Source organism: Populus euphratica, unplaced genomic scaffold (assembly GCF_000495115.2).
Source record: "Populus euphratica unplaced genomic scaffold, PopEup_1.0 scaffold188.1, whole genome shotgun sequence".
NCBI classification, from domain to species: Eukaryota; Viridiplantae; Streptophyta; class Magnoliopsida; order Malpighiales; family Salicaceae; genus Populus; species Populus euphratica.
The window spans coordinates 391,101-405,772 of record NW_011499966.1 but is presented as its reverse complement, the minus strand read 5'-3'; the positions used below and the strand labels follow the sequence as shown (position 1 = coordinate 405,772).

The 14,672-nt window shown below is 30.9% G+C and overlaps 2 protein-coding genes across 2 annotated transcripts; both read left to right on the top strand.

Annotated features, from left to right (window-relative positions):
- The first annotated feature begins 934 nt into the window (after positions 1 to 934).
- On the top strand, positions 935 to 1,645 carry LOC105138966 (protein RALF-like 34). The gene has a single exon (XM_011045231.1). It carries the CDS (start codon positions 1,024 to 1,026, stop codon positions 1,417 to 1,419), a length of 396 nt encoding a protein of 131 aa, XP_011043533.1. The 5' UTR covers positions 935 to 1,023; the 3' UTR covers positions 1,420 to 1,645.
- Positions 1,646 to 12,013: 10,368 nt separating this feature from the next.
- Positions 12,014 to 13,494, top strand: LOC105138965 (mitogen-activated protein kinase kinase kinase YODA-like). Its single transcript, XM_011045230.1, has one exon. It carries the CDS (start codon positions 12,084 to 12,086, stop codon positions 13,140 to 13,142), a length of 1,059 nt encoding a protein of 352 aa, XP_011043532.1. The 5' UTR covers positions 12,014 to 12,083; the 3' UTR covers positions 13,143 to 13,494.
- Positions 13,495 to 14,672: the final 1,178 nt, after the last annotated feature.

Genomic DNA, 14,672 nt, shown 5'->3' with positions numbered 1-14,672 from the left:
TAAAAAAATCAATATTGAAATTAACTTTTTAAAAATACTTACCTAGTTTTTTTAAAAAATCTTTGAAGAAACAAATTAAAGGTAATGAGAGTAATATAAAAAATAAAATAAAATAAGTTTTTTATTTTTTAAAAATATATAAATTTTATTTATTTATTAATATTATAATTAAATTTAATTACAATAAAAAAATTAGTTTAAAATGGCATGAAAAAAGAACTCGAATATTAAACGAAATTACCATCGCTAACAAACAAAAAAAAATTGTAGCATAACACAAGCTGGGTCATAAAATTTCCGGCTAGCCGTAAGGGCGGAGGTAGGGGCCCGGCCCCTGCAAATATTTTTTCCCTTATCTTTCCTTGAATAATTATAAATTTAAATCCTAAAATTATTAAATCTTAACTTTTACTCTTATATGTTAGTTTCTCTAATTTAATATATTATTTTTAAAATATTTTTTACTTAAAAATATATTAAAATAATATTTTTTTTATTTTTTAAAATTTATTTTTAACACAAACACAATAAAATATTAATTAAAAAAATTATATTTTTTAAAAAATATTTTCTAAAAAAAACCCTAAAAAATGTCCTCATTTGCTCCAGGTTCAGTAACGAGTGTCTTATCCGTCACCTCCGCTCAAATTGCGTCCCAGTAAACTTTTTGCCGACATCACAGCCATTGCGAGACCAACACTTGTCACGTACCCCACTGAAAGGCCCGTCATAAACTCCATCACACAGTCTAACAATAAGTCCCACCTTACCAAATAATACGCCAAAACAAGGGCGAAGAAAGCAACACAGCAATCGAGACACGCGTTAACTGATGCATTGATGAGTCACAGCTGTAACCCAATCAGTTCTGACCTCCAGTACCTGCACCTGCATGTGACTGTACGTCCCCACAGCCCCACCCCCCCACCACCACTCCAGACCTCAAAAGCAAGAAACCTGGCCATTATAGCTAGCTTAGCCCCTGGTAGCTACTTTCACTCCCACCGCTTGTGTTTTCTACTCATGGGAAATTCTACATTGCACCACTATTTCACCTTCTTGATATTCCTCTTCACTATCTTGCTTGCTTTTAGTCCAAGAATCCAGGCTCAAGTCGATGAAACAAGCTTGAAGGCAATGGGCGATGCGCTAGAATGGCCGATGTCCATGTATTTCGATGAAAGTAGTGAGCTTGATGGTGGATTGGTGGATCTTGATGACGGTGAAGAAACTAGTCGTAGATCTTTGCTTTGGAGGAGAATGCATTACTACATCTCATATGGAGCTTTGTCTGCCAATAGAATTCCTTGTCCTGCAAGGTCCGGTAGATCTTACTACAGCCACAACTGCTTCAAGTCTAGGATTCCTGTCAATCCCTACTCAAGAGGGTGTTCTAGGATCACTCGTTGCCGGAGATGAGTGGCGGGTTTTGCCGGGTTTTTGCCTGAATTATCGAACGCTACTAGTAGATTGTGATGATATATTTTTGTATGTGCCTATTTGTTAAGGTGGGATTGTTTCATGGGTTCGGACCATTTTGCGGCATTAAGCTTAAGAATGCATTAATGGTATTTTTGTATGTGCCCGAATAGTGTTTATATAATAATATAGCAGTTAAATTACTACTACTAAATTGTGGCATCTACATTTGTGGATCCATTGGTCACTAATTTTGTTTGACCAAGATTTATTTAGAGAGGGGTAAAAAAGGGAGAGAAAGCGGTGGCCCAAGCAGCACAGACCGTCCCCTCTCCACGGCCATATGTGACAGGGAAGATCATTTATGGTAGAGTACGTGCTGCTTTAATTTATTAGATGGAGATTATGAAAGCATTTTCGTATTTTTAAAATTATCGATTTTTTTCTCATTATTTTTTTAAAATAAAAAATATTTGGATAAAAACATCTAATTGCAAAGAAAAAAAAATAAGGATGGAAAAAAAATAAATTTCACAGTAATATTACACAAAAAGGGCACTAAAACAAAAACAAACATCAAACCGTTGCAACCGGAGGTTAATTGGATTATACTAAGATAGGTTAATTGGATTATAATATGATTATGTTAGGGTTTTTATTTTTATTTTTTTTCAATTTAATTTAATTTTAATTTTAGATTAATTAAGTTTTAAGTTGATCTATCAAACTAGATGAAATTGTTAGTTAAATCCATGGATAAAAGTATTGGGTAAAATGTTAATTTTCTAAGAAACAAATCCAAATCCAATAAAGGAAATAATTTACTAATATAATATATTTATGAATCTTAATAATAATTTATTATTTATTTGAATTATATATGCTAACATAAGCATATAAGTACATTTAAATAACAAAATGTCATTATAAAAAAACCATAAAGCAATTAAGAAGTACATATAATTAAATTTACAACATATAAGTTATGCTATATTATTTTTTAACTTGGTGGTAAAGATATATTTGACTCAGTATTTACGTCAACCAAAATTAAATTCCTCTTTATATATTTCAATGATACACAGAAAGATGCATTCATTTTTTTTTAATGAATTTTATTAAATGTTGAATCAATGAATTTTATAACTATTTAAATAACAAGTGTTTTCATTGAAATTAATATATATATTAAGTTTATTTTTAAATAATTTTTACGAGGCGTCACATGATGACAAGAGGTTTAAGATCTGCACAATAAATTTAAACTTCAAGTTAGATGTGCGTTTCTTATAAGAGTCTAAACAACTAATGTTTTACTCGTTCATCTAGCCCACAAAATAAGTTTTTTGAGAGATGGATTTTCTCGAATCCATAGAAAAAAATAATAAATATTAAAAAATATTAAAAATGATAATTTAAAACTAAAAACATTAATGTTTTTCAAAAAAGAAACTGTAAAACCGCAGGTCTAGAACAGCTTTAACACTATCTTAATTCTAGCAATTCCTTGTATGGCGGAGGGAGTGGATATATGTGGTGGCTAAGGAGCCCAATTACAGATAAACTTGATTGAAGCTTTAGTTGCTAGTTAGACTGGAAATTAGGCCTTGTTTGGATCTCTCTGCTTCTCATGGCTTTGGACAAAGGAAGCCCACAATTTATGCTCACCTTTATCGTTTTCTTTTATGGTACGGTACTCTAAAAAAACTATAGGTAACTTTAATTTTTTTAATCCAATTCCTTCTGTCATTTATTTTTTATTTAATGAAAATTGATATTTTATTTATTTTAAAAATAAAAATTTATTTTAAAACAGTTTTAAGCAAACTTTTAATTTTTTTTAAATTATAACTGAAAAAATATTTTTAAAATCATGATAAGAAAAAACCTACCACTGACACGTGACTGCTAAAAAACAAGGATCTTGCATCCAATAAATTGTTTAGTTTTTTTTTTTTTTGTTTTTTTTATTCTGTTGATAGTTGAAAAGCAAAAACATTGGCGTGGAAGCTACAAGTCAATGCTGTAAGATTAGGTTTCACACCCAGAACCTGCGGCCACCAAGTCAGAGGACAGAAAATCAACCCTTCGATTAGGCACAACTATCTTAAGATAATCCCTTAAAATAAATGTCAAGAAACAACCAAGGAGAAGAATAGTAAATAAATAAATAAATAAATGTCCATCAAGCATGAACCTAAATTATCCAGAAGGGCTGTATAACAAAGCTTCGCTTCCTGGAAATTTCATGAAAGGAAATCGGGACCTTTGAGCTTCACCAATGTGAACATCTTTTACTTGTTATTAATGGTGATGAATGTGAACACTGACTCTTCTTACTATTTGAATATGGACTATGACTTGATCCTCTCCGCCTGCGAAAGGTCTTACTTCACGCTCTTCTTCTTCTTCTGTTTTTCAGCAGACCTTTTCATACTTCTCCGTTTCAAGTTAAACCCACGAGTGGCTGCGTTTATAACAGTCAATACTCAAAGTGAAAACAAAAATCTCTAAAGGAAGACCCCATGAATCCAGGACTGAGTAAGAGTCGCCTCCACGCCATTAAATAATCACCGTCTGGGCCCTCTTGTAGATGCATCGAAGACTACAAAGCAAAAACACACAGAAACAATAACCTTTGGTAATGCGCAAGGGAGGGCAAAAGCACAGGAGGGGCAATGTTGGGGGGTCAAATCGAAGACGGCTGGCTAGTGGATCACCGTCACACAACACACCACTTGAAAAAGATGCACGACAGAATATTAGAAAACACACAAAAAAAAAAAAGAATATTGTTGGAAATTGATTGATACGGCACACAGTCCTTGTTTGGTGGCCTTAGAATTTGCGATGTTTGGTGGGCTTGGCTACTTCATTTTGGATTTTTAGAACCCTTCGTTCATGAATTTGACTTGCAAAACGACATCACCCCGTCAGCTCAACTAACGGTTCTACGTATCTGAGCTACCGTGGACGAGTCGACGAAACCGACAACCAAATTGCTATCATTTCTCCTCGCTTTCCCCGTGCTAAAATTTGACAATTAGGCGGCGATTCAGATTCTCTTTCAAATTGCCGAATATTAAATTGATTTTCATGATGAAAGAAGGCTGCAAAAATCTTTTTATTTTTCTCGTGCCATGCACATATTATAACCATCCAAACCGATGAGACCATGTATTATTCACATATTATATTGCCGAATATTGTTTTCTCTTAAAAAAAAAATTGATGTTGTCATGCCTCCTTTTTGACATCTAATTTTTCAATGTATTTCAAAAACAACAATTCTTCAAAAAAAAAATGTTTATAATGAAGTTCAATCATTTTTTTTTTATTTTTTTAGATTTTTGTTTATTTTGTTTTGTTTTGTGTGAGAAGATAAATAAATAAAAGAGAATAACAAGAATTTAGGGAGAAAAAACAGAGACCGGAAAGAAAAGGAAATAAATGAGTAGGGACTCAAAAAACATAATGAGAAAATTGTGCATAAGAGAAAAGGAAAAATAAATAATCAAATAAAAAAAAATTAGAAAAAATTGAAAGAGATGCTACATATTAAGAAGATAAAATTTAATTAGTTAGAAATCCATAATTAAAAAAAACCATATAAATTACCCGACATTATTTTTTTCATTTTAGTTTTTTCTATTTTCTAGAGTAGCCCGTACAATATAAATAAAAAAACACCCAGATACATTCTAACAGATAAATAATTAAAGATAAAAATAAAATAAAAAACTCTTATAAGACCAATAAAAAAGAAGAGGAGCCCGACCAATATAAATAGAGAAGAGACCCAAACATATTCTAACAGTAAAAGAATAAAAGATAGAGATACAAATAAAAAAAAAAACAAAGAAAAACTCTTGTAAGACAAAAAAAAAAAGAGAGCCTAGACAATAAAAATAAAAGATACATAGGCATATTCTGACATAAAAAGAATAAACGACAAAGACAAAGATAAAAGAAGAAGAAGAAGAAAAACTCTTGCAAAACTAAAAAAAAAAGGAGAGAAGCCTATATAATAGAAATAAAAGAGACACTCAAATATATTCTAACAGATAAATAATAAAAGATAAAGACAAAGACAAAGATAATAAAAAGAAAAACTCTTGCAAGATCAACTAAAAAAAAGAGAAGCCCAAACAACAAAAATAAAGGAGGCATCTAAGCATCTTTTGATATAAAAAGAATAAAATACAGAGAAAAAAATTAAAAAAAAAAGACAAAAAAACTCTTGCAAGATCAACAAAAAAAAGAGAAGCCTATACATTATAAATAGAAGAGACATTCAGACACATTCTGATAAACAAATAATAAAAGACAAAGATAAAGATAATTAAAAAAAAAAAAGAGAAGAAAAACTTGCAAGACCAACAAAAAAGGAGAGGAACCTGAACAATATAAATAGAGGAGACACTTAGACATATTCTAATATAAAAAAAATAAAAGACACATACAAATATAAATATAAAAAAGAAAAGAGAAAAACTCTTGTAAAACCAATAAAAAAACTCATACAGTATAAATAAAGAAAACACATAGACACATTTTGACAGACAAAGATAATAAAAGAAGAAAAACTCTTGTAAGAGCAACACAAAATGAGACAAGACAAAAACTCAAAGAACATAAAAAACCCCTACCTTAAAATTATCGATAATTTCTCTTTCAATACATAGCATTGGATTCCAACCAAATCCTTGTTTACATTATATATTCTCGACCACACACATCACAACTACAACTCCCCTACCACCTCAAGCCAGATCCTCGTCAAATCACATTATTGCTTTCTAAATAAATGGTGTATATCCTTTAAAATAGACTACTTGGCTATCAATTTCTTGGTATAGGTAGCAATGATGATGATATGCACCATTAATATAGAAAGCAAGAGGGAGAAGAGGAACATCCTTTCTAAAAGATCACCTATTAGAGCGTTTAATAGACACTCATAATCTAACTGGTTTATTAAAGTATATAATACATGTATCAATACTATTTCTTTCCATTCTAACCACTTTGATTTATTTCTAAATGATTTTTGTGACTTGTGAAGGCCAATTTTGAATTCCAATATGTGATTTGTGTTTTTTTAAATTGTTTATGACATATGTTGGGTCTTGATTCATGAATATATATTTGATTATTGGTTGTTATTTATTGTTTGGAGTGATTTGTGATGTGTGAATAATTATTTTTTGGTTAGATTATATTTTCTATATTAGTTTGATTTCATTGAATTATATGAAAGATATTTCTTTGCATGTACATATATTTGCGTGATTATGTTATGTTTTAATAATAATTGTATGGGTTTTGTTGTGTAATATTGATTGGTTATTATAGGCTTGTGGATGATATGATCCTTAAAAGGGTTTGATCCCTAAAATTTGAACTTTTTTCATTCAAATAATGTGATTTCATTAATAAAAAAGAAAAATTAGCCATATCGTTCTATAATTTGATTAAAATTGCATTTGCTAATTGAGTTTAGAAAAATTAAAGTTTGCATCCTCGATTAATTTTTTTAAAAAAAATCTGATGACAAGATCAAAATAACCTTATATATTTTATATTAAAATTGACTCAAACAACAAATCACTTATTCTCTCTCGTCAATCAATTAAAAATATTTCTATTTCTCTCTCTTTTCAAGTCAAAATCTAATAAAGTGTAACAGGGACATCACACCAATAAGATGCTTAAGAAATCTCGTTCTACGAGTTCATATATTTTGAAAAAAACTATGTATATTCATATGTGTTAGATGTAATATATTTGGTAGCATTGGATGTACTAATTATCCACTCGACACTATAAACTTGTAACAATAACAATGTTAGATTAGGGATGTGAACTTATACTTATGTTAATATGATGTAATGTAAACTTGTGTACATGTAAATATAATGTTATGTGGTATGTGTATTAAGTGTTTGTACATATATGAAGATATTAAATTATGTTATTATTTGAGCATTATGCCATGCTAATGAATGAAACTTAACTATAAATTATGGGATGCTATTATAAGAAGCATTGAGAACAAACTGGCTTTCAAAAAAAAATTTACCATCAATTTTAGCCATAAAAAATTGGGTCATTACATTGGGTTTCTAGGATTCTTGTAGGTTGCTGTAGAAGTGAATTCACGTTGAAATTATAAAGTAATTTTAATAGATAAGAAAGCTCTAGGAGCTGACCATTAAAAGAAAAAAAAAGATTTAATGCAATGATATTATTCTTTTAAGTTTTATTGTAATTGTGATAGTTAAATATATGGATAAAGATTTTGATGAATGGTTCTAATTATATGTGACAAATATGAATTTTTTTATTTTTATGAATTTAATGCCTTTAAGTAATTGTTGAGCTATGGACAGTGTTATCAAAAATATGTGTTGACTCGTTAAAGTCTATAATTTTACAAGTCAAAATAGATAAACCATGTAAAACCAGGTTAAAAACTCAAAAACTAGTAAAATCGGTTAAACATATACAAAATCGATTCAACTCATTAAAATCAATAAAACCAGACCAATTTCACGAGTTTGATAAAAAATTAAAAGTTTACTGACTCCAACAATCTATCTCCCAATTTCATTGTGCTCGGCACTTCACCCACCCCTTTCTCCTTTCTAATTATAATGTCTATTGATTATTGAGTCTAAAAGTAGGGTCTCCTAATGAACTAAGTCTAATAATGAAAATTTGCTTGCCTAATTGCTTAATCCTAGCTTCTTTAAATAATTTCACAGCCGAAGAAATTGAATTTTAATTTGAAATGGATTTGTATAATTAGCTTAAATTTGGTTGTTATTGACTACTTCCATACATTACCATATATGAGGAAGTTGGCAGCCATATGTTACCCATTCACAGGCCAAGCGTCACCACCCTCCACTAACGAATATACGTAGCTGAATCATGACTTCCTCATCAAGACAACCCCCCTTCATCTATCTAGAAGTTATCTTCTTCTTGTCTTGTGAAAATCTTTTTTTAGCTAAATCTAATAAGGGAAGCAAACTTCATTACAATTATTGTGTTTAACTTTTAAGGAACTGATCTGGATAGTAAAAATAAACTTATAGATCTTATATTTAAATCTTGTTAGGTGAAATTTCTTCTTATTGTTAATTTTATTTATAAAAATATCTTAGATTTTAATTTATGATATATTTGCAATGAAATCCATCCAAGCATGCATGTCTAAAAGTAAAGTCACAGTATTCTTTACTGAGAGTGTGTTTAACTTGTTTGTATATTCATTTTCTTTACAAAAAAGAACTAGTGTTTTTTCTTTTTTTGAAAAAATTATTTCTTACAAATACTTCTAAGACTCAATTTTCAAAGAGTAATGTGAAAATTACATCCAATTATTTATCAATCTATATCTCAAAATATTTAATGCAAACATGTATATATAAATTTAATTATTAGATTTGTTATTGCATGAATAAGTAGAATTATAATTACATTAATTGAGCCTTCCAGATATTTCTAGATTGCTATTGCAAAAGAAATCAAAACATATATATTAAAATCATCGTCATCACAAGTAATAGCAGTAACAATAGAATCAATATTACCTTTTTTTATTAAAAAACTTAGGAAAGTTAATACCATAAAGGAAATTTACTATAAAAAATAGAAAATTCTAGATATCATATAAAATTACACTTGTTTTTTCCTTTCTTCTTTTTCCCGTGAAAGTACTCACAAATAAATCTTTTTATAAAACGTAACAATTTTAGATTTTTACATGAATAAAGTACATGAGTTTTTTAATTTTTATTTTTTACTTGAGCACACAATTTAAAACAAACTCTAAGAAAGAATAATTAAAAAAATTGATTTGCAATTGAAATGGAAGTGATCAGAGAGTGCTGCAGTTATTTCGTTTGTATAATTCAAACAAATAAATTCATTTTTTTTTTATTAGAATCGACAATTATATTCAAGATTGCAAGCGATCCACCAAGATATTTCTTCTTCATCGTTGTGCGTCAGCACAAGTATTATCTAGTCTAAAAAAATCTTCAATCTGCTCACAAGATCTTCCTTGAAGCATAAAACGAAACGTTGGAAGATTTGTGCTGGGAACTGTCCCAAACTGCTCGCATAAAGCAAATCAAACACATCCCTTCAAGAGAGATGGTGACAAATAATTCGAATGGTTGTGCAAAGGGCTGCCATTAGGTCGAGCAACCACACACCACGCCCACCTAATAAGTTAAGCTCACTCATCAAACCAAACACTCCAACATAAAGGCATTGCCAAGAATTCTGAAGGCCCCGAATATTCCCCATCATGTTTCATGTCACTTCATTTCATCGCATAAATACATTGAGAAAGTGTGTTCCACACATATTAATTAGGTAGGTTTATTTCGTTAACTTGAAGTTATTCTGTAATATCAGTTCTTATTCCGTTTGTTTTAGTGTTTTAAAAATATTTTTTTATGTTTTTAAATTATTTTTATATATTAATATTAAAAATAAATTTTTAAAATAAAAATATTATTTTAATATATTTTTAAATAAAAAACATTTAAAAAAAACACAAAATAAGATATTCAACTTGCTCTGCCTTGGCTGCCACCATCATTCATCAACTAATGCTTCTATATATGTTTTTATGCGTGTGTGTTTTCATATATATATATATATATATGAAGCACGTGATATATATATTTGAAGCACGTGAGTCAAGTTTGGGTACTTGGGATCTAGTTACCCAAAACGTCGTCCACTACTTCTAGGCGTGTGTGTATGCTAGTAAATAGATACAGATGAATTAATATACATATTGATTGGGTCCCCAAGTCATTGAAACGCGGTGGCAGGATTCTTATTATTATTGTGCGTAGTGTGACAACATGTGATGCCTTGCTAGGGCTGGTTGCGGCAGCAGATCGACCATACAATGCAAACGTGGTATCTCTCTCCACTGCATGTCTTGTACTGATTATTCCAGATTGACGGTCACTAGGGCTTTTTTTAATTCAGAATTAGCTTCCTATTTTAATCACGCAGCTGGAATTGAGGTGCGGCAACCTTCCCTTTTCTTGACATTCATGCCTCCACATGATACCGCAGTCTCTGTTGGGAATTTATCTGATTTTTATCCCTTTTACTTTCAAGGAAAGGCAGCCATGGTGCCCGACTAGCCAGATATTATCACCGTCGTATTCTCAAGTGATAAATATAATTTTTTTGAGATAAAATAAATAAAAATACTAAAAATAAATGAGGTATGTCCTCGTATACTTTGTATATATTTTGAAAATAAAAATTTTATTCTTATAAATAAATTTATTTTATATTTTCATCTTTATCTCTTGAGAAATTAATTTTTTTCTATCTCAAAACGATAATAAAATATTATCTAAAATGTATTTTGAAAATAATAAGATGCCATTCTAGCACAAGGGCATAACCAACCTTCTAGTAAGTCAAGAATAAAGCCATTAATTCGAGTTGGAACTACAGAAATTAGAGAGGATTTACTTCTTCATTAGTAATCCCAAGTAATTAATAAGATTTGAGTTAAAGGAAAACATTATTAGTTAGTCTATTATAAAAATAATTTTTTTAGCGTTTTAGCCATTGGAAGATTCCGATATTTCTTTTTTATTTTTATTTTTATTTTTTTTAAGGCAATGCTTTTTAACTCATTACATGTCATAATAGCTTGTAAACATCAAATATTTCCCAAGCATATGGGACAATTAATACTTTGCCAGTGTAACATTAATTTTGGTAACATGCAATATAATATTTAATTGAACGCCAGGAAACAATATTCTTTCTTCCACCACATGCTACGTACAACATAAATGATCTGTTAATAATTTTGAACGAATTGAATTTGTTCTGTGTCAGTAGAGGTTTCTTTTCTTAATAAATAGGTTGTTCTCTCCCCGTATTTAAAAAAATATATTTGAGAAATAATAATAAAATGTTTCCATAAGAAGTAAAAGGAAAAACTCCCAAAAAACAATTAATGAATATTTTATTTTTATAGAAAAGATCTAACAGATGGATCCTGTCTCTTTATTAGTTCTTATGAACAAATTTATTACCCTAATGCAATTAATATCGTATTGTTTGACCAGCATATGCGAGTCGAGTAAAATTGCGAGGGATGGATGAAGATACAACAAAATTGTGATGAATTATATTAATTAAGCATAAATATTTTTATTTATAGAATTTCAAAAATCATTCTAGCTACTATCCCATGTTTTTTATGCAGAAAATTCAAACACTGAAATTCATATGAAAAATGCATGAGACTACCAGAATATTCCATAATATCAATAGAACATCTTATTTATTGATGTTTAAACATTAATTTTATTGAAAATTCAAACACTGAAATTCATATGAAAAAGATTATCCAGTTGCGAGCCGAGCACATCCTGTGTCCAAACTTTTGTTATCTGTAGCATTTCTTTTTCGAGAATTTGTGAATATTATTAAATTGGATCGTGTTCAAAAAGAAAATTATTATATTGGGTCCAAAAATTATGACCTAGCAATCCGTTTCCACTTGAGAAGACTCCCTATATAACCCACCGTTTCTCCTTTTGCTTCTCTCACACTACATGGTTTTCAATTTTTTTCTCTTCTCCAAACGCTAAACGAGCATGGAGTGGGTAAGAGGAGGCTGCCTTGGCTATGGCAGCTCATCCACGGTCCATCTTGCAACCACCAAAAAGTCGTCTTCTTCATATCCTGCAGTGATGGCAGTGAAGTCCTGCAACCAATCAGACACCACCTTGCTCAAGAACGAGAGGGAGATTTTTAATGAAATTGGCTTCTGTCCAGAAATCATCCAATGTTTCGGCGACTGTCAAACTGTAGAAGAAGACAACGAACGTTTATACAATTTGCTGTTGGAGTATGCTCAAGGAGGCAGCTTGGCTTTCCAGCTCAAGAAATCTGGTGGTTGCTTGAAAGAAAGTGATGTCAAAGACTACACAAGATCGATACTGAAAGGTCTGCGCCATATTCACTCAAAAGGGTTTGTTCACTGTGACCTGAAGCTTGATAATATGTTGGTGTTCGAGAATGGTGAAGTGAAGATTGCAGATTTTGGGCTGGCAAAGAAGGCAGGGGAGAAACAGGGAAGAGTTGAAATTAGAGGGACTCCTCTTTATATGGCACCAGAATCAGTCAACAACAATGAATACGAGTCGGGGGTTGATATTTGGGCTCTTGGCTGTGCTATTGTTGAGATGGTGACCGGGAAGCCTGCGTGGAATAGTAAGCCAGGAGCCAATATGTTTGCGTTGCTGATCAGAATTGGAGAAGGAGATGAATTGCCAATCATTCCTGAAGAATTGTCCCAAGAAGGCAAAGATTTTTTGTCAAAGTGTTTTGTTAAAGATCCTACACAAAGATGGACGGCTGATATGCTTTTGGAACATCCTTTCGTTGCTGACCAAGTTAAAGAAACTGTTCCATTCAAAGAAGAAAGCGAGGAATTATCAACATCACCAAGATGCCATTTTGATTTCTCAGAGTGGGTTTCTATTCAATCATTATCGCCAATATCAGAGGTTTGGTCTGATTGGAAACTGGAATCAATATTTCCTTCATTACATTCATCCTGTTTGGCTTCACCTCCCGATAGAATCCGGCTGCTAACGGGTGATCGGAGTTGCAATTGGTCTGATTCTGGGTGCTGGATCACGATTAGATGAGGCAGAGCTGGAACAGAGACCAAAGATTCAATCAATTGAGGAGATATTTTCTCTTTACCTTTTTAAGTTATATCCAGCCATTAAGATTCCTTTGATTTTTTATGTATATAACCCCCAACCACAAAAAAAAGAAAAAAGAAAAAAATGTACATGAGTAGAACATTGAGCAGAGATTTGTTTTTAGCAGACTGATTTTTAGCTTATGAAACAGTCATGATCGGTGGCTTAGTACAGAGCATCATTTTTGTATTTGAGATACAGGTCAATTACATTTCTTTTCCATGGAAGTTGATCTTTTCCATCCGTCACTGTTATATGTCCAATTTTTAATCTATTTTCAGAATTTGTGGCACAAAACAGTGCAGCACATGATGGATTTGATTTTATTAATAAAATCAAGTATTATACCTGTATATTGTAATACGCAATAAGAAAATACAATGAAACATCAGGTATACATACAAAATTAATCTTAAAATGACGTATAAGAATCAAGTCCACATATAAGAACTTAAAAGATTAAACATGAGAGAAGATGTTGAAACTTAATACAAAAATATAGCATATTTTTTAAGAATATAGCATATGCTGAAACTTATTTAGATTTTTTTCCCTTATTCTTGTAATGAATTCTCCGTGTAAACATGTCCTATGTAAGAATTTTATCATGATCGGACCACGTTTATTATTTGTCTCTTTTGTTATTTCTTCAATGAATCTTGATTGCCTACTTCATTGATTCTTTGCTCTCGAGAACGACAAGGAAGTTCTCAAGGAACCTAGTTATTCTCAACATATGCGGTGACAGTCACACTGTTGAAGAAAACAACGAGCGTCTATACAATTTACTGTTGGAGTAGGCTCAAGGAGGCAGTTTATCACACAAACTCAAGATTATGCAAGGTCGATTGTCCCAAGAATTGGAGAAGGAGATGAGATGCCAATCATACCTGAAGAATTGTCCCAAGGAAAAGATTTTTTCTTAAAGATCCTACATGAAGATGGACTGCTGAGATGCTTTTGGAACATCCTTTCGTTGCTGACCAAGTTAAAGAAACTGTTCCATTCAAAGAAGAAAGCGAGGAATTATCAACATCACCAAGATGCCATTTTGATTTTCCAGATTGGTTTCAATTCAATCACACCATGAATTTTTTTGATAATCTTGAGTGTTCAAGACAGCTTATATGCATCTCGATTAATCCCCTGAAATCTTAAAATTAACGACTAGAAAAATCTCCTATGACTTTGAAATTTATAGCATTCGAACTGATGATCTCTAGAGAATAAATCCAAGATCTAACCAATTGAGTTACATCTCTTAGAGTTTATCTAATTTTTTAATTATTATTTTGCTGATTAACGTGAGTGTTTAGATTAGCTTACGCACACCTCACCTAATTTCACAAGCATGAAGTTAATCTCCAGTTGTCTTGAGAGGATTCGAACTCGTGATTATAAAGGAGCAAACACAAAACTTAACAAGTTAAACTACCCCTTAGAATTTTATCCAATTTTATAATTTGTTTT

Excerpts from the sequence above, each read along its gene's own strand:
- LOC105138966 (XM_011045231.1), top strand. The coding sequence starts at position 1,024 with ATGGGAAATTCTACATTGCACCACTATTTCACCTTCTTGATATTCCTC.
- LOC105138965 (XM_011045230.1), top strand. The coding sequence starts at position 12,084 with ATGGAGTGGGTAAGAGGAGGCTGCCTTGGCTATGGCAGCTCATCCACG.